We start from the raw sequence: 21115 nt of genomic DNA on the forward strand, positions 1-21115 counted from the left end.
ATTTGGGATCTGTTCCATGAAGGCTGTAACTGTAGGAAATTTCCAAATGGAGGCCAGAGGCATTCTCATGAAGAGGTAGAATTATTTGATGGAAAGTGACCTTGATACACCTCATATTCAATGGCTATAGATTGGCAACTATTGAAGGCCTGAAAACGAGATTTTAGAAGCAAAAGACAGAAGCAGCCTAGAGATAGCAGGGATGTTTTGTTGCCCTCTTTCCCTCTCTCCCCTGGCCTACAGATATGCGGGAGATAGGCTAGAAAAGGAATGGAAGAGCAGTTCACAGATTGGGTTAATGCATGTCAAAACAGAGACCTTCAACGTGGGTGGTTGAATGTTAATGAAGTTATTTTACTGTACGTCTGCCAAGGCTGACTCAAAGATTAGGAATAAGCTAGTGCTGTGGGAAAGAAATGGCGAAGGATCATTATACCTTATATAAGTAGCCCTCCTTGTGTGAATTGAGCTTTTCATGAGCTTTTGTACCACAGGGCTTAATGTTGGGATGATAATGCCTTAGTCTATGTTTATTGCTTTTGCAACATACCTGAATTTTACAAATGAATTTAAAAACAACCTCAAAATCCGACAGCTCATAGAAAATGGATATTTTCCAATATGGTATCTGATTCTAATGCCATGTTAAACCCAGCAGTATTGAAAGTTTATTTGCATTGTTGATGAATTGATGTATAACCTGCTCTCTGTGGATATTAGAAAATGTTAAATATTAGGTAGGCTGTACTGTATTCTTTCATTTAATTTGATTCTTCTTCAGATGATGACTCCTGCGATCAAGCACAGTCTGATTTCTTAAGTGGCACAGCAATCCAGCATCCTTCAGCATCTGTATGTGTTGGAATACTCCCTGGCCTTGGAGCCTACTCAGGGAGCAGTGACTCCGATGCAGAATCCAGCTCTGACAGTGACATTATCATCAGTACCGGAGGTCGAATCATCTCTTCAGTCTTTCGTTCCCACCCTTTTCCTGAAAGCCCATGAAGCTGAAATATTCGAGGACAGCGTTTTATTTGTATAGAGGTGGTTTGTAATGCAATCCTGTATAAACTAGTAAAGAAAAAAGTTTGTTTTTGGCTGCTTTACTTCTGGCAGTCATATGTGAATACAAAATTCTGCAGCCCTGATTCAAAATCTGATTAGATATTGTAGCAGGCCATTGCACATTTAACCATATGGAGGTGAGTGCCTTGGATCGCGAATCCAAGGGTGAAATATGTTGTTGAATATTGTCAACATTTTAAGTGTAAATAATTATTTTTACGCTCGCATGCTTAAACAGAACAGCTACTTGTAAGTTACGACAGTAGAACTGCTAACTATACATTGGCTGTTAGTATACAGCTATGGATAAGTTGGGATACTTCTGTATCATTGATGATGGCTCTGAGCTATTTAAGAAGTGAATAAATTCTCTGTTACTCCATGGTGCTTCTCCTTTGTGTGCCTTCCATCTTGTGTAGATTCTTTTTGCTGCTTCACTAACTGTGTGCTCACTTTATTTTTAGTTAACTAAATGTACAGCCTCTTTCCTGATACCACAGGAGCTAAATCCCTTGGGTCCTCTCAACAGGAGACATCATGAAAACCGTGATTGGGAGTGGCCATGTAAGATGCCCCCCGACTTCTATCCCTTGGCCTGCGTGAACCTCTCAGGCAGGCCTTTTGATTTTTGGACAATCTTCCATTCTGTGGGAAAACATCTTGTCTTCACTTGATGTGGCTTTGTCATCGCCACTAGAAGCATTTTACATGGTCAAATGTTAATATGAACCTGCTTATAACTAACTCGCTGCTCAACTTTAATACTGCGAACCTCTTTTTGCATGTTTGCTTTAACTAGTCAACTATGGTTAGTCAGAAAGCCCTTTACAATGAGCATCAAAAAGAAAAATAAGCAAAAAATGGTCATGCAATAAAGAAGAACTTCCTTTTTAAGGCGCCTTTAGGATGTCCCACAGTGCTTCACAGCTACTGGATTATTCATGAAATAGTCTCTGTTTTGCAGGAAGATGCAGCAGTCCGTTTGTGTTCAGCAAATTCTCACAAAGAACAATGAAATAAATGAAAAGTGAATCTCTTTTGAATAGTGTTTGAAGGATAAATATTGACCAGGTCACCAGGAGGAATCCAATCCTCCACTTCAAAAGGTGTGCATGAGATTTGTTTTTTTTCCACAAAATCCAAATATTGTAGATGCGGCAAATCTGAAATAAAAACAGAAACAGAATTAACATTTCAGGTCGAGGACCTTTCATCAGCACAGATTCCCGTCAAAGTTCTATTTTTAACTTTCATTGGAACAGGCAGATGGGGCCTTGATTAGCGCCTCACCTGAAATACAACTCCTATGACAAGATAGCCTTCCCTCAGTGCTGCGCTGAAGAATCAACCTGGATTATCAGCTGAAGTCTTCAATCCATGACTTCCTCAGAGTTGGAGTGCTTTTCCTGAGCGAAGCTAATACCCCAATTGTATTGTGGATTTACCCGTGCACCATTGCTCTAAAGTTTTTCTGCTGAATTTATGATCCTGGCTTTAGACCTCCCTGATAGGTTAAATTATGTGAAAATTACATTGCTGTCCTGTACAGATAGTCTGAGAACTCAGTGACCCACACAAAAAAAACCAAAATAGCAGTACAGGTGATTAGTGCTGGTGGCCCAAGGTTATTTTCATATCATGCTTCATTCCAGAAAGAACGACATTTTTTGTTATATGGATTTATTTTCTCTACCACTGTGACATGAATGCTTGGCTTAACTGTACTACAGATAGTACTTAAAAAATGAATCCGTCATTTTCTGGAGCTCTTTGTATTTTGTGACAATTTTGGAGGATACATTGAGACTATTCTCATTGTTGACTTTGGAACTTTATGTCCTTGTGCTGAAATCTGCTTTCAGTATTATAAGGGCTAAATAATTTTGTGACAATTTGGAGCTTTGGAGGATACATTGAGACCATTCTCATTGATGACTTTGGAACTTTGTGTACTTGTGCTGAAATCTGCTTTCAGTATTGTAAAGGGCTAAATATATTTGATGTGTGATTTTAATGCCTTTTTTTGAAAAATATATCAAATGTTGATATTACCCTCAGCACAAATCACCCACGTTTAGCCACAGTACATGCTAATTTAATCTAAGAGCATTCAGTTGAATATGTAAATTGAGAACTATAGAGAGAGAAAGTACCTAAATAATAAAACCTTACCTAAAAGTGGCACTTTTGTTTTAATTAACATTTTAAATTTAAATTCCATAATGAATAAAATAAAAACTATGGGATTCATAATCCTATTTTTAAATCAGTGACGATAACAATTTGTTCTTTTCTGCCTGATTTGTACTGTGATGTGACATATCATTTGTTTGGATCAAGTTAGTACAAACACTGTTTTTTGCCATTTCTTCTGCTGAGGGAAGAGGTGATAAATGAAAGGAGAGGACAATGCAAGAGAGCAAGGTAGCAATAAAGAGCACGGCAGAAAGGAGTAGAGCATGCAAAAGAGTGCACCAACAGGTAAGACCAAAGGTTGCAAATACAGAACTAAAGGCCCTGTATTTGAATGTGCTGTAAGAAGTCTCACAACACCAGGTTAAAGTCCAACAGGTTTATTTGGTAGCAAAAGCCACTAGCTTTCAGGGCGCTGCCCCTTCGTCAGGTGAGTGGGAATTCTGTTCACAACAGGGCACATAAAGACACAAACTCAATTTACAAAATAATGGTTGGAATGCGAGTCTTTACAGGTAATCAAGTCTTAAAGGTACAGACAATGTGAGTGGAGAGAGAGTTAAGCACTGGTTAAAGAAATGTGTATTGTCTCCAGACAGGACAGTGAATGTGCGTAGCATTCATAAGAAAATCAATGAATTGTCAGCTCAGAAATAAATATATATGATCTGATCGTCATTATGGAGATGTAGCTGCAAGGTGACCAAGGCTCAGACCTGAACATTCAAAGGTACTTGACATTTTGGAATACAGGAAGTTCAGAGGAAGTGGTGGGGTAGCTCTGTCAATTAAACATGACATTAGTTCAATATGTGGAGATGCCAGCGTTGGACTGGGGTAAACACAGTAAGAAGTCTAACAACACCAGGTTAAAGTCCAACAGGTTTATTTGGTAGCAAATGCCACTAGCTTTCGGAGTGCTGCCCCTTCGTCAGGTGGAGTGGGAGATGTGCTCACAAACAGGGCATACAGAGACACAAACTCAATTTACAGAATAATGATTGGAATGCTAATCGAGCTAATCAATGCTAATACAGCTAATCAAGTCTTAAAGGTACAGACAGACGATGTGAGTGGAGAGAGCATTAGGCACAGGTTAAAGAGATGTGTATTGTCTCCAGACAGGACAGCTAGTGAGATTTTGCAAGTCCAGGCAAGTTGTGGGGGTTACAGATAGTGTGACATGAACCCAAAACCCGGTTGAGGCCGTCCTCGTGTTATGTGGTTGTAGTACAGCTGCACAACCTCAAACAGACAATTGTCCGCAGCAAACTACCCAGCCTTCAGGAGAACAGTGACCACGACACCACACAACCCTGCCACAGCAACCTCTGCAAGATGTGCCGGATCATCGACACGGATGCCATCATCACACGTGAGAACACCATCCACCAGGTACACAGTACATACACTTGCAATTTTGCCAACGTTGTCTACCTGATATGCTGCAGGAAAGGATGTCCTGAGTCATGGTACATTCGGGAAACCATGCAGACGCTATGACAACGGATGAATGAACACCGCTCGACAATCACCAGGCAAGACTGTTCTCTTCCTGTTGGGGAGCACTTCAGCGGTCATGGGCATTCAGCCTCTGATCTTTGGGTAAGCATTCTCCAAGGCGGCCTTCACGACAGACGACACCGCAGGGTCGCGGAGTAGAAACTGATAGCCAAGTTCCGCACACATGAGGACGGCCTCAACCGGGATCTTGGGTTCATGTCACACTATCTGTAACCCCCACAACTTGTCTGAACTTGCAAAATCTCACTAGCTGTCCTGTCTGGAGACAATACACATCTCTTTAACCTGTGCTTAATGCTCTCCACTCACATTGTACCTTTGAGACTTGATTAGCTGTAAGGAATCGCATTCCAATCATTATTCTGTAAATTGAGTTTGTGTCTCTGTATGCCCTATTTGTGAGCACATCTCCCACTCCACCTAACGAAGGGGCAGCACTCCGAAAGCTAGTGGCATTTGCTACCAAATAAACCTGTTGGACTTTAACCTGGTGTTGTTAGACTTCTTACATTAGTTCAATAACCAGAGGTGACAGTTCTAAGAATAAAGATGTACAATCAGTTTGGGTAGAACTAAGAAGTAACAAAAGAATAGTTTATAGGCCCCCTAACTGTAACTACGCTGTAGAGTGGGGTATGTGGGAAATAATAGGGGCTTGTGAGAAAGGTGCAGTGTTAATCATGAGTAATGTTAATCTACACATAGATTGGATGAATCAGATTGGTAAAGGTAGTTTGGAAGATGAGTTTGTGCAGTGCTTTTTGGGACATTTATTAGAACAGCACAGTTCAGAGCCAACCAGAGAGCAGGCCATTGTGGACTTGTTCATGTGCTGAGAGGCAGGATTAATTAATGACCTCATAGTAAAGGAGCCCCAAGTTAGTGGTAATCAAAACATGATTGAGTTCCACACTCTGTTTAAGGGAGGGGAGAGTGGATCTAAGACTAGTGTTTTGGTCTTAAATAAAGTCAATATTAAGGGTATGAGGGCAGAGTTGGTTAAAGCAAACTGGGAAATTAAGTTGAGGGTTAGGTCAGTAGAGATGAAGTGGAAGTCACGTAGAAGATATTTCATAACTGGTAGGGTGCCAGATCTCGAGGTTTATTATGAAGCCAGACTAGACCTCAATAACGGAAAGGATGCTTTGCCTCAGGGATGATTCCACTGACAAATTAGGGATCGTTTTATCAAAACAAACTTTATTCATAACACAGTTTGTGTAAGTCGAACAAAATGAAACAGTTTAACTCTTTAACTGTTGAACAATCTTTAAACATGAAAAGAAACAACTGCTAACTCATCACTAGTCAGTTCCAATTAAGCAATATGAATGGGCAACAAATTGGCAGATGGTGGCATAGTGGTTAGCACTGCTGCCTCACAGTGCTGGGGACCTGGATTCGATTCCCGGCTTGGGTCACTGTCTGTGTGGAGTCGGCAATTTCTCCCCGTGTCTGCGTGGGTTTCCTCCGGGTGCTCCGGTTTCCTCCTCCAGTCTGGAAGATGTGCTGATTAGGTGCATTTGCCATGCTAAATTCTTCCTCCATCTATCCGAATAGGTGCCGGAATGTGGCAACTAGGGGATTTTCACAGTAACATTGCAGTGTCAATGTAAGCCTACTTGTGACACTAATGAAATAAACTAAACTAAATTAATCGTGGGATAATGGGGGAAGTGTCCAGGAGGACGACAGCAGCCGTCCCGGATGCACTAATAGGATTGAAATGCAGTCAATCCTATGCAAATGTCAATCCTTCACGTTGGCAGGAAGAATTGAAAAGCAGTACATTATTTTAAATGGAGAGAGATTGCAGAACTCTACAGGAGAGGGATCTAGTTGTCCTTGGACATGAATCTGAAAAACATTACTATGCAGGTACAGCAAATGATTAGGAAAGCAAATAGAATGTTGTTATTGTTAAGCAAATGAAATATAAAAGGGAAGTTTTGCTACAGTTGCATTGGTGAGACCACATCTTGAGTATTTTGTACAGTTTTGGTCTCATTTAAGAGGCTATAATTTCATTTGAAGCATTGCAGAGAAAGTTCAACTGATACATTTCCAGGAAGGAGGCGTTGTTGTATCCGCTGGAGTTTGAAAGAATGAGGTGTGATCTTATTAAAACGTATTAGAACCTGAGTGAACTTGACAGGGTGGATACCGAAAGGTTGTTTCTCCTTCTGGGAATGATTTAGTTGAAGGATTGACATTTGCATAGGATTGACTGCATTTCAATCCTATTAGTGCATCCGGGACGGCTGCTGTCGTCCTCCTGGACACTTCCCCCATTGCGGGTATGGCTGGACAGTGGGCAGTGGCAGTCTGGCAGTGTCCACTGGGCACCCTGGCAGTGACCAGTTGGGCAGTGCCAAGGAGGTGGGGCCTTAGTGGGGCTGGGGAGTGACGGGAGGTAGGCTTGATGGTGAGGGAGCTCATGCTGGGGAGTGCTATGCATGGGCGGTGCAAGGAGTAATGAAAAGATGTGGGTGTGGCTAGGTAAGGAGGAGCTATGCCAGCGATGTGCAGGTGGCTATGAAGAGTTGGGGGTGAGGGGCTAGGAAAAGGGGGCTATGAAAAGACAGGGATGTGGGAGGGGGCTATGCATGGGGGGCCATGTAGGGGTGGGCCACAGAGGGGGCCGTGACAGAAGGGGGTGGGTGTTGTGGTTCTGCCAGGTGACTCATTGGGAGGGTCCTGATGCCCGCTGCTGCAACACGTGGGTGTGGGGGCGGGGACGGTCCGATTACCAATGGAAGGTGGGAGTTGATCTCCCGGTACATAATAGACCAAGGGTGCCTTCTGTAATGGTGCCCCAGTGTTCTGATGCCATTTTCACCGGTGTACTTAGGCTCCCCCACCCCTCAATCAGTGCAAATCTCTCAATTGTCAAAAGAACTGAGTGTGTGAGGGAAGATTGCAGCACCGAACTTGCACAACGAAACGTTTCACACTTTTATGACACTTCGAAATTTTTTGGGAAAATTCCACCTTAGAACCAAGGAACACATTTTAAAAATATGGAGTTTCTCATTTTGGAGTGAAATTAGAAGAATGTTTGATTTCTCTCTGGGGTCGTGAGTCTGGGAATTTCTCTTCCCAAGAGAGCAGTAAATGCTTGCCTGGGTCATTGAATATTTTGATGCCCAACTTAGATTTTGGCTGATAAGGGAGTCGAAGCGTATCGTGGGTAGACAGGAAAATTGAGGCCACATTTAGATCAGCAATTATCTTATCAAATGGAGGAGGAAGCTTGAGGGGCTGATCACCAACTGCTGCTCCTAATTCATGTTTGTCTGCATCAGTGTGTTACTAAAATGACAAAATTGTGGGGCAAAAACTCACTGACTCTGGTCTGCAGTTCCTTATACCGTACAGGCACAATTCCCTCTGCCAATGTTTCCATCACGATTGCAGATGTGTTTATAAAGAGCAGAGGAGTATTCTCATGGCAATTTCTTGATCTGTGGACTTGTCACAGTAAGCAAGGGTTTAAGGAAAGAAGGGTGTGTCAGCTTAGGGTGTTCCTGTACATCATCTGGGAAACTGATTATAGGCAGTATTGCACAAGATTTTCTTGCTGAATGACTATAGACACGATTTTCATTAGGCAATCTAAATGATGTAAACGCCTTCAGACTTGGTTGTAGCTAGAGGGAGTATTTCATTCCACTTTTAATTGGAGAATGTGACCACCTGATATAGTGATTGCTTTTACAGTGAATCAATTGTAAACTTACAAATGCAGATTTGCAGACCATGTAAATAAAACCCATGTTCATTTTAACTTTCAGTTTTGTGATGTCTGTATTGCTTCCATGTCCTTCTTACCTTTCACAGCATCTGGATAGACATCTACTTGCAGAGTATAATTTGTGAGGTGATATAATGCCGCTGAACAGCATGATATATAATTATTAAATTTTGTAATTAAAGAATTATATAATTTGCATTACTTTAGTACAGAGAGCTTACTATTGTCCAAATACTTGATCAAATAATATTTTCTTAAGCCAGTGTACTTACATTGATGGCAATTAAACAGGTTGAAGAAAAAGAAATTTAAGACATGGAAATATCAAATTTGATTATTTAAAATACATCAGTAAAGCAGAAAGACACCTGTTCAATAATTTGGCTCAGCCTGGATTTGTAGAGAGATAGACATTCAAACTCCGTTCCCTGACTGACTGGACTGTTCATTAGTACAGCAGCCAAGAATTAAACACAGTTCAGCAACAGCACATTCATTCCTGGCAAAGAAATCAAATGTGCCACACATTTCTGACACATGCTGCCATATGGAGAGAGAAGGAACTGGCATAATGGATGCAAATGTTTAGAGCCATGTCGACAGGACAATTCCCCACTGGCCAATTTCCTAACCTTAACATCGTTCACAGGTCAGTGAGATATTATAAGGATAAGAATCATAGTTCTTCTATTTTGAATATTTGAGTTGAATGGGCTGCTTTACATCAATCCTTGGTATATATCTTGTGAACCTTCTATATTTGCAGCTTTTGCTGGTAGATTAATTATTTCCTTTTTTTACCCTGCGCTATTCGCTAATGTCAATCTCCTTAAGATGCAGTCTACTTAAAAATAGCCATTAGGACCCTTCAACAATATTTAAAAGTTTGTACTGCCAAAAAAGGGCAAAGGAGAGACTTTTGATGTAAATTCAACTTAATTTACTGAAACATTGCACTGTAAGTACGAATTACAGGTAAATAGTGTAAAATATCCAAACACAAGTTTGACAAAAGTACAGTTTATTTTAATTATACAGACAACATTGACACAAAATGAGAGAACACTCTACTTTCAGCTCTGGCCTTCCTGCAAGTCAATAATTGTTATTTTCAAACTGTCTTGTTTTAATAGTTTAAAAAAAATCAGATACATAACATCCAATAATACAAAGATACATTCAATACTTTAACAGTGTGGCGACATGGAAAAAAAGTCGACCATTCTTAGTGTTAATTATCAGACTTTTACAAAGCACCAGATTCTCCTTACAAACAAATTAAGACTTGAGTCATTGGAAATATAACTTTTTGAAACAATGAAAACAAAACATTACAAATGTGCTGCAAAACATGCAAAGATTTATTCTGTAAACGTTTTCAGAGGGCATGGTAGGGAATTTGGTATCATGCAGGCTCTAATTTCGATGGTTTGGTGTTAGGCTGGATCAGAGTTGACAGGCGGAAGGTTTCTTTGCTTGAAATATTGAACAACTTGTTGGGGTAGTTCTGCCAGGACAGATTTGGCCAAAGTTTCTTTAGGAGCCTGAAAAACAGCAAAAATAAAATGTTTTAATAGTACCACATGTTTGATTTGATTTATTATTGTCACATGTGTTGGTATACAGTGAAAAGTATTGTTTCTTGTGCACTATACAGACAAAGTATACAGCTCATGTTGTTCGTCCATCGCTGTCGATGAGGACCTCGACACCATTAGTCATTATGAGGCTGGATGCGGTGTGTCCGAAGATGACTGATCAGGCCAATTCGGGCACGGAATGTCCTGGCACATATTGGGCAAACTTGTGTAGACACTGTAGTTGTTGCACTGGTGGCTCTGGACTTGAGCAGCTCGCGCTTAAGTTGTGCTTCAGTATTCTTGCTTCATAAGCTTGACAGCCCTTGTGGATGAGGCAGTGCCAGGTAGGGCGGTTTTGTGCCAGCGTTTTCCAGGTGGTCGTGTCTATGTCAAGCGACTTCAGGGAGGCCTTGAGTGTGTCTTTGTAACGTTTCTTCTGCCTTCCATGCGAGCGTCTGCCAGCAGAGAGTTCCCCAAAAAAGAGCTGCTTGGGTATACGTTCGTCCGGTATACGGATGACATGACCTGCCCACCGGGTCTGTGCTCTCATCAGCAGTGTGTGGACTGATGGTAGACTTGCTCTAGAGAAAACTTCAGTGTCTGGTACTTTGTCTTGCCGTCTGATGTGTAATATTCTGCGAAGACAAGTCTTGTGGAAATGATTGAGCTGTCTTGCATGCCTTCGATGCACAGTCCACGTTTCACAGGCATACAGGAGAGTAGTGAGTACCACGGCGCTGTAGACCTTCAGTTTTGTTTCTGGGCTGATTCCTCGATGTTCCCATACAGTGGAACGCAGTCTACCGAAAGCAGAACTTGCCTTTGCTATTCTGCAGTTCATAGAAAAGGAAAGGAGAGAGTGCAGAATGTAGTGCTACAGTCATAGCTAGTAAAGTTAATGTATAGATACGTATAACTTAGCAGTATATTTTGTGCTCATAAAAAATATTGAAGAAACCGAAGTGACTGCTAAATTCCCAGGGTCTGACGCCTACATTCATGGGTTCTGAAAGACATTGCCGCAGAGATAGTGGATGCAATGGTTATGATTTTCCAAAATTCTCTAAATTCTAGAATGGTCTCAGCAGATTGGAAGTTAGCAAATATAACTCTGCTATTCAAAGAAAGTGGAAACTGCACGCCAGTGACATCAGTTGTCAGGAAAATGCTGGAATCTTATTAAGGAAGTTTTAACAATGCACTTAATAAATCAGAGTATGATCAGACAAAGTCAACACGGTTTTACAAAAGGTGAATCACGTTTGACAAATTTATTAAGAGTTGTTTTTTGCAGATGTAACTAGCAGGGTAGATAAAGGAGCATTAGTAGATGTACCTGAATTTCCAAACGCTTTCGATAAAGTGCCGCACAAAAGGTTAATATGCAAGATAAGGGCTGATGGAGTTGGTATTAATATACTTGCAATGGATAAGAGGGGTGGTTGACGGTGAGACACATCTGGAATACTGTGTGGAAGTTTTGGTCTCCATATTTAAGGAGGAATATACTTGTCTTGGAGGCGGTGGATAAAAGGTTCATTAGGTCAGTTCCTGGGGTGAGAGAGTTGCCCTATGATGGGGAGCTGAGTAAATTGGGGCTATTGATGTATGAACTTCCATAAGATATAAAATTCTGCAAAAGACCATATCTGCAAAAATTAAAGTGCATGGAATTCGAGGTAATCTTTTAATGTCATTGGTTAGGAGGGTGGGGACAGAGTAAGGATAAAGGTAATACTGGGGGAATTCAAGTTTGTATTTGACAGTCAGTTAGGAAGTACAGTACGTTGTGTAGATGGAAGCAGGAACTTACAAAGGGACGTAGACAAAGTGCATGGTCAAAACTATGGCAGATTGAGTTTAATTTGGGGAAGTGCGAAGCTGGCAAATCTTAAATATTTTTAAATGGTGATAGAATAGGTACAAGGGAGAAGCAAGAGGATTTGTGTGTCTATGTAACTGGATCACTAAAAACTAGTATAAAGGTACAGAGAGTAATTAAAGAGGCCAATAGAATTCATGCTGAGAGTTGGAGGAGGCAATGATACTTCAGTTGCACTTATTCAGAATCTCACCCGGAGAATGCAATTAATGTTGATGATGAACTTGAAACATTTTATTCGTTTGCAGAATGTTCAGTTTCCCATAGTATTTTATTGAGAAAAAAAAATTTGTTTCAGAGATTATGTCTGAAGCTGGTATTTATTGCTCATCCAAAATTTCCCTGGAGAAGATGGTGGCAAGTTGCCTTCTTGAATCGCTGCAGTCTATATGGTGAGGTACATCCACAGTGCTGGTAGTGAGGGAGTTCCAGGATTTATGTCCAAGTGACGATGAATGAATGATGATTGCGTGTCAAAGTCAGGATGGTGCATCACTTAAAGGAGAACTCGCAGGTGGTAGTGTGTCTGCGGTTGTTGTATAAGGGTTAAATCATACGAATAGGTTGCAAAAACATGATTTGCATTTCTTTAAGTTTGGAAAGTTGATGGTTGATCTAATCAAGGTCGCTAAAAAGCAATAAAGGCATTGGAGAAGGTAGACGAATTCTGAGAAATTCTTGTCATCTAACAGTGAAATTTAGAATGAGAGGGCATAGTTGTAAAATTAGAACCAGGTCACTTACAAACACTTTTTTTCCATGTACACAATAGTGAATATCTGGACGTCGCTCTTCAGTTGGCTGTGGGTGATCAAGGTGAATGTGGAGCAAAGACAAGTAATTTGGTCTGAGGTACAGATCAGTCATATTCGAAATTGGTGGATGAAGCTTGGGGGCGCTGGATAATCTACTATATTTACGTCCCTTTGTGCTTGGGAACAATAATAATACAATCTCCTCATCTAGGTTTAGACTGCCTCCATTTTAAAAAGAAAACTGCTTTTCTCAGTAAAATGGATTGGTGAGGGAATGGGGAAGTTGGGGAGAGAAGAATCTAAAGAGTAGAAAATAAAATAAAAACCCGTAAAAAAAACTGGTTTAAGAGAGGTTAAAAAATCAATTTGCAATAAAACAAAGTGGGTAACAGACTGAGCAGAGGAATAAAAATAACCGGCTGGTGAATGCAGGCGAAGTCTTTCAATTTTTTGTTCAGGACCTATGTTTTTTTGAGTGTAATTGTTTATTCAGGATTTATATTACTTAAGGGTTCAGTGATGGTGACATTATTTGTAATGAAATCAGTGGATTTTAGTGTCCCGCTTTGTCTCTGCCCATCAACCAGGTAAGTTTTTTTTTGCCCAAAAATCAGACTATCATTGCTGATGTTCCATTTTGATGAAAAATGCTACACTGAAGGAATCTCTGTGATCCAAGAATAACTTCATTTGATAGGACAAGGTTCCTGATTGCTTTTGAGTCTAATTGCATGGCACTGCTGCATGAATCTACTTGTAAATGGCTCTTTCTGATCTCTCAGTGCCCAGCAGCCTTCCTTCCCACTGGACGCTCTCTGGTCTCCAGCCCCAGCCCAACCACAGATAGTGTCTGTCTCTCTCTCTTTCTCAATCTGACTCCTGCTGTGTTGTGGACCAGGCTCTGATACATACTGGGCCCATCAATGTACATACAGGGTCACATCATATGGCTGATCCTAGAGTTTCTTCATTACTGTAATAATATTTATTCCACACACAGGAGTAAATAAGCTGAAGACAAAAGAAAGTTGTTGATTCAAGGAGCTGGGAATTTTGCTGAACCAGCTGGCAATCAAAAGGTTAATTGTCTGCATTCTAAACTTTAATCCACTTTCCAGCGCTGCAAATGTAGGCAGTCAAGAGAGCACAATATTTGCCTTGGTGGCGGTGGGTTAGCAGCTTAATATTGCTTCAGCTAATAGTCAAGTTAATCCTCTCTTGAGGGGTCATGTGGGTATCTTGTTTATACAGCCGCGATTCTATCTAATGTAGCTGTAGGAAGTGATCATTATTATACTAAAGAATGTACGCTGTTTATATTTCTATGCTGCAGTTTTTCCCAAAGCCAGGGGGTGAAATAGATGACTTGTGATGTGCTTGATATTTAAGGAGGTCACAGCTGTCAAGGACTGATCTTTTGGGGTGATATTGAAAAGGAAGCAGCCTGCAATGTAATGGCTGCAGCATTTCCCCCTTTGCGTACCTGTGACCACAGGCTCAAATCCCAGCAGCAACCTAGCAACACTGTGTAATGAGATTACAGGCAGTCCCCGGGTTACGAACGAGTTCCGCTTTTAAGTCTGTCTGTAAGTCGAATTTGTATGTAAGTCGGAACAGTTATGTACGGTTCACATCTAGCGTCAATTAGTCAAATGTTTGTCTTAGTATATAGTATATATTTTACCTAAAACATCTTAAATATAATAATGCAGTAATAATAATAAATGGAAATGACACAAAACTTGGATTTTTAAAATATTTATTATATATATATATGTGTGTGTGTGTGTGTGTGTGTAGGTATAAAAAACATTAAAGTAATTTCTTAAAGTAACCATCAAGGGAGGCTTGAACAGAGCTTTTCTTTTTCTCATTATAAATGGCCTTGTACCAGCTGAGGCCGTCGGTACTTATCCGGTAAACTTTGGTGAACCTCTCTGCATTAGGATCTTGCTCCTCTAACTTTGCCATCCCTGCTTCAATGAGACGAAAGGATTCAGCTAACTCCTTCGTCAAAAACTTCTTGGGTTCTGGGGTTTCTAGGTCCCGGCCTTCTTCCTCAAATGCTATCATCTGCTGCTCCAGCTCCATAAGGTCCTCATTGGTCAGTTCTTCGGCATGGGATTCAAGCAAGTCTAAGACATCGTCTTCGTTGATGTCTAACTGCAGTTGATTATTACCAATATCAACCACAGCTTGCCTGGCTTCGGCGATGTCCTCAGCTGTAAACCCCTTAAATTGTGCGAATTGGGGGCACAATTTGTTTCACACTCCTTTCATGTTGGTTGTCTTCACTTCCTCCCAAGAATCTGCAATGTTTTTGATGCCATCGTAGATGTTGTAATTCCTCCAGAACTTCTTTAAGGTCATTGCATCATCTTGGGTAGCCCTGACTGTTTGTGAGAAGGTCCGGTGTAAATAATAAGCCTTAAAGAAGGCTATGACCCCCTGATCCATTGGCTGAAGTAATGATGTGGTGTTGGGTGATAAAAAGACGACCTTTACATTGAGGTGAAGGTCATCTAAAGTGCTTGGATGTCCCCTTGTCCTTTATAATTGTCCCGATCGTTGACCGACTGTAGCCTAACGCGCAGTGTTTTGAGCGTCGCGCAATGTAGTCTGCCCATTCGTTAGTACGAACCATTGCATGTAACTCGATTTTTAAAAATAATAGGCTTTACGGAGGTCAGTACGTAAGTACGGGCTTTCGTAAGTACGGGCGTTCGTAACCCGGGGACTGCCTGTAAAGAGTTGCTCATTTGGAGAATGGTATTCATTTATTTTCTGTATGGATAGATGTTTCTCACTGCTCAATCTGTTGGTGTGGAAGAGTCCATTACCTTCCAAACCATAGTCTGATTCTCATAGCCAGCTTTGGCAATGTGAAGTGATTTGTTTGAGGAATTTCTGGTATAAGATTGGTTAGATTGAACAAGAGGAAGAAAACCTCCTGTGTCACTGTATCTTAATGCTTTTAATTACTGCCACCTCTCCGCATCAAGTTTCAAAGTTGGCAGATGGCAGCATTTGAAATGGGAGTGAGATTTTAAATATATAGGGCACAATTTAGCACACGAGATAATGGAGTGAGTCTGTAAAAAGAGGCTGGTTGTTGACTGCAGCAGAGGCTTTGTGGTGGTAAGTTTACTGGATGCTCCAACAAAATAAACATTAGGTTTGATTAAAGTCACAAATGACATCCTATGTGACTATTCCATGGTGCACTATCCCTCCTCACCTTTCTCAATCTATCTGCAGCCAGTGACATGGTTGAGCACAGCACGGTTCTGCAAAACCTCTCCACCGTCACGACAGGTAGAACTGTCCTTGCCCCACTCCATTCTTACTATAGCCAGAAAATCATCTGCAATGGTTTCTCCCTCTCCTGCACTGTTACTTTCAAAGATGCATCCTAGGTCCCTCCTAATTCTCACTCGCCTGTTACCCCTGAGTGACCTCATCCAAAAGCCCTGTGTTCAGGTTGCACAGCTCCACCATCTTCCCCCTACAACACCACCACCCGTCTCGACGTCTCAATTGCCTCGGATTTTTCACACAGCTTGTCCAACATCTTGTACTGGATGAGCAGAAATGAATAAATATTGGGAAGACCACAGCTGATGTCTTTGGTGCTGGCCATAAACTCCATTCCTTCAACACCGTAACATGAAATCAAGTTTTCTTTTTGTCCCTGTCCCTAAAATGAAGTATTGAGATCCTGACTTCTCCTGAAATTTGGGTGGTGCTACCCAGTCCCTTACTGAGGCCTCTCACCTGGCTATAGATTCCACCATCCTGCCCATACTGCTGTAGCCCTTATCACCATGTCACACAGTGTACTCCCTTCTACCTCGTCCTCGAAGCATCTCATCATCTTCACAACCAGTCGTCTCTGCTTTAAAATCTTCATTTTCCAACTGCCTGCGAAGCTTCACTCTGAGATTCTCTTTGAGATATCCTCATTCCTCTCCTCTCTCAGCCTCCTATGCTCAGCAATTCCTCGTGCTGGATGATTTAAACTTTCATCTCAGTTCCCCTTTCGCTTTCTCCTCTGAATTCACCAGCATGTCCCTGTCAGGCAGGGAGAAAATGGCCGAGTGAGGGAATCATGGTTCACAAAAGAGGTTGAATGTCTTGTCAAGAGGAAAAAGGAAGCGTATGTAAGGATGAGAAAACAAGGTTCAGTTGGGTCGCTTGAGGGTTACAAGGTAGCAAGGAATGAGCTTAAAAAAAGGGCTTAGGAGAGCTAGGAGGGGACATGAGAAGTCCTTGGAGGGTCGGATCAAGGAAAACACCAAGCCTTTTTACTCTTATGTGAGAAATAAAAGAATGACCAGGGTGAGGTTAGGGCCGGTCAAGGATAGTAGTGGGAACTTTTGCATGGAGTCAGAAGAGATAGGAGAGGCGATGAATGAATACTTTTCTTCAGTGTTTACCAAGGAGACGGAATGATGGGGAGTGGGATAGCTTGATCTTCGTTTCAGACAAAGCTCGGCACAACATCGAGAGCCGAAGGGTCTGTACTGTGCTGTACTGTTCTATGCTCTAAATGTGGTTCTCTCTATATGTAAACTCACCTGTCCCTATTCATTGTTATCTCCTTGCCTTATTATTATTGCTCAAGACATTCTCTGATCACATCCTTGTGTTGGTCAAAACCTGCGTCTCAACACCCGATCCTTACTGACCCACATTGAATCCCGGTTCCCCAATGCCTCAGACCTATAGTTCTTGTGGTTCAATCCCTCTTTAGTCGCCCTTCAGCCCACCATTTCCTGGCTGTGCAGACACCAATCTATGCTTTCTAAACCCCTCCCTTCGAAGCCCTCATCTCTCCACCTCCTCCATCACCTCTTCCCCACCGCACCTCCTTTAAAACCCTCCTTCATACCCATCTCTTAGGCTAATTGTTTGACTATTCCTCCTGATATCTACTTTAGCTTGGTGTCAATTTCTTTCTTTGTGCCTCAGTGAAGCATTTTGGGACTTGTTCACATTACGCCATCAAATTAGCCATTGTTGTTCAAATAGTTCTTTCACAATCTTACCCTCAACAATGTGGATAGAAATTGAAAGTTCGGGGCTATGGTCCATACATTTCCCATTATGAACGTCTACTCTTGGGACTCTTCAAATACACCAGGAAGCTGCTCCCAAGAAGCAAGAAGGAAGGACACAGGAAGCAACGTTGAGCATTTCTCTGACAGGCAAGCCAATTGCAGTTTGTTTTTGGTCAAACAGACCATTGTGTTTAGCAGGCTCCTCTTAAAAAATAAAACGATTGTCAACGTAAACCACGTAGTGAATGTTTTCTGTTCACTGCAGCAGAGTTCTTTCATTGGATATTGCAGTTTTTATACTAGAATAAAAATGGCCCAATTCGAATTTCTTTTGCTGCTGCAAAACTCTGGAACCCTCAGAATGTGTCACCGGCGAGGAGAAGACAATGGCTCAAATATATTTATGTCTCAATACCGGTTTCGTTTTAGCCCACACAAAAGCTGAATTCATTTTCCTCAGTATATTTTCTAAAGAGTCTAATCCTTTGTTCGGTTTGGGATCTGGCAGAAACTTGCAGCCTAGTTTTGGTTCTAGGGGAGTAACTATTGGGTGTCTGAATTCTCTTCATTTAAGCACCTTGCAGTTGCTATCCCATATATCCCAAATGCCATTTTATATTTTTTCTAAATTGAGAAACAAGATGAAAGATTAAGGGCTAGATCTTTGCTCCGTTTGGGTGCGCAGAGATTGGGGGGGAGACATGGTTTTGTGAACCCGACCTTCACTCACAGCTTCCATTCCGGGGCAGGTTAGATTTGAGGTCAGGCCCCCCCAGAATGAGTGAGGCAACTGTCTAGTTTGGAGTTAGGCTGGAGGGAAGACTTGCCTTTGCACTCCAGCACTTTGTATAAGTTACTTTAAAAAGATTAAAAACAAAAAACAGCACTTCAGTCCTCACCCTCCTCCCACAATCCCCATATCCTATCCATGCCAACCTATGCCACCATATGCCACCCTTCCAAGCGCCATGGCCCCGTATATCTCCTATGTCCCCATCTCCCATGTCAACTTCATGCTAACTTGTACCCCACCCAACACCCTTTGCCCTTACCCCCATGCCAACTCATCTTGCATTCTTTGACAGTTTCAATGAGTTTACACACAATCATGTTTACTTTTAACATTCCCAAAGGGTGTCTTACATCTCGCAAAGGTGTCCCGGGACCATATCCAAAGAGGGACCATACCTCTCCAAAGGAGTACCCCCAAGCTATCAAATGAATCCACCAGCTTCAAACCTCCTCTTATCAGGTCTAATCTGCACATTTTGGGTTTCACAATCTTGACCTATCAAAATCCCACTTCAGTGTAAGTGATTTAAATGGTCAGCTGTCTCTGTAAACTGCGCATGCACAAACCCTGGCCTGACTCCAGTCCCACCCCCGCCAAAATAGGAAAGGTTGTGTTTGGGGGGCAGGATTTTGCATTTCCAGCCATTTTTGGGATTTTTGCCGTGTCAGAGAGGCTCTCCATTATTGTGACAATCCGGGCCTAAGAGTCATTGTGTACACCATAATCAGGGACAAAAGAGAAGTAGATCAGCAAGTAGTGGTTAGGTAATGAGAAGCACGAGCCTTAATGGCTTGAAAATTATAGGAAAAGTGAATATAGAATGTTGCAATGCAAGGGCACAGACCTGAAATCTTAAGTTTTTTTCCTCTCTCCACAGATGCTGCCTAACCTGCTGAGTATTTCCAGCATTTTCTGTTTTCATGCGTTAGGCGGTTGTGTTATGTGAGGAGAAGCAGAACATGGCATCTTTTGTCAGGCAGGAGATATTCAGACAGTCATTTGCCATTGTGCTTGTGTTTGGGACTTGGAGGGGGGAGGAGGGGGCGGTGGCATTATGCTGGCAATTTATACTGAAAGCCCTCTCCATTTCCTATTCTTCCCTTTATTTAATACAGACAGTTTTCACCCAGTTCTGAGTATCACGGATTCACAGCAGTAAGCTGTTTGCAACTCATCACCAGTTAGTCATTTCCTCTCAGACATTCTGTGAAGCTATCTACAGCGCAAAAATGTAAATTTATTTGCAATTCCAGGGCTGAGGATCAAGTACTTGGTGCAAAGTGAGAGGGTCAAAGTTACATCTTTCCAGTGCTGTACGCGGTACCCATAAAGATTCTTTCCATAGAAGTGACCTGTCTTCACTTTGAGAAAACCAGTTATCTATGATGTCAGGTCAGAGGGATGGAAAGTAGATGAAAACTAGCCAAGAATCTGTGAAGGAGCTAGGAGCTCGAATACAGATTTTGTTGGTGTCAGAAGTTGGTGCAATCTGTTCTGACTGGGGGCAGCTGTTCCCCTCTCATTCTGAAACAGGTTGGCTGAATGTGTGTGTGGAAGGATGTGGGCCAACATCCCAGGCGTTAAACTGCCCCTTTGTGGTTGCAAAGGCAAATGGAAGCTGAGAAGAAGTGAGGGGGCCAGCAGGGGAAAGGCTGCTGAGAGCGTTACAGTCTGAGTCACGAAGGCCAAGGCAAAACCCTGCGGATGCTGGAATCTGAAACAAAAGCAGAAAATGCTGGAGAAACTCAGCAGGTCTGACAGCATCTGTGGAGAGAGAATAGAGCCAACATTTCAGGTCAGGGTGACCCTTTGTCAATGTTGGCTCTATTTTCTCTCCACAGATGCTGTTAGACCTGCTGAGTTTCTCCAGCATTTTCTGTTTCTGAGTCTGAGTCACTGCTCTTCTACCTCTGGAGAACACTGCTCATAGTGAACTAGAGAAAGTTGGCCTTCACTTGGGAAACACTGAAAATCAGTGAGTGACTGATGGCTGGGGGACCAATAACGCTTTCTTTAAAGTAGACAAAGTTTGAGATTGAAGACACTTGCTCAGTGAATAAAGCCAAATGATTCCCCAGGTTTCAAACAAACAAAAATAAACATTACTATATAAGATCAGAAAGATAAAATAATTCATAACATCTATCTTTTACTCTAATATTCAGGATTAATATGAGGTATCTGGGAATTAACATGCAAACTGCAGTTAAACATACCACATCGCACAATAAATGCCAAATGCGACCCAAAACAGAGTCCATGGATTTCTCAGCAGCCCAGCTGCAAGTCAACCAATCTCAGTGAAATTCTGTCCCTCTCAAGGGATTCCAATAACCATCTTCCAATTCACCTGGAAATTCTCATGAAAGGTCTCTCCAACGGAGACGGCATAAACAGTCCATCTCACAGAGATTCAATCTCATCTCCCAAGATTCCATTCCCCTGGATTCCCAAGTCTGCACATCTAGCATCTACTCACAAGCACAACTTCATCTCTTTGGCTACGCTG

At 41.8% G+C, this 21115-nt stretch overlaps 2 protein-coding genes across 3 annotated transcripts in view; one reads left to right on the forward strand and one right to left on the reverse strand.

The window, feature by feature from the left end:
- Positions 1-3263, forward strand: part of psme3ip1 (proteasome activator subunit 3 interacting protein 1) — a 108046-nt gene extending 104783 nt beyond the window's left edge. The window contains exon 7 of the mRNA XM_078211021.1: positions 782-3263. Within this exon, the coding sequence (XP_078067147.1) occupies positions 782-1005 (224 nt within the window). The 3' untranslated portion in view covers positions 1006-3263. The remainder of the gene's footprint in view (positions 1-781) is intronic.
- A 6194-nt stretch (positions 3264-9457) lies between these two features.
- Positions 9458-21115, reverse strand: part of cpne2 (copine II) — a 242180-nt gene continuing 230522 nt past the window's right edge. For both annotated transcript variants that reach the window (XM_078211019.1, XM_078211020.1), the window contains exon 16: positions 9458-10080. In XM_078211019.1, coding sequence (XP_078067145.1) covers positions 9973-10080 — 108 coding nt within the window. In that variant the 3' untranslated portion in view covers positions 9458-9972. The remainder of the gene's footprint in view (positions 10081-21115) is intronic.

The sequence above is a fragment of the Mustelus asterias genome, chromosome 4, assembly GCF_964213995.1.
Source record: "Mustelus asterias chromosome 4, sMusAst1.hap1.1, whole genome shotgun sequence".
Classification (NCBI taxonomy): domain Eukaryota; kingdom Metazoa; phylum Chordata; class Chondrichthyes; order Carcharhiniformes; family Triakidae; genus Mustelus; species Mustelus asterias.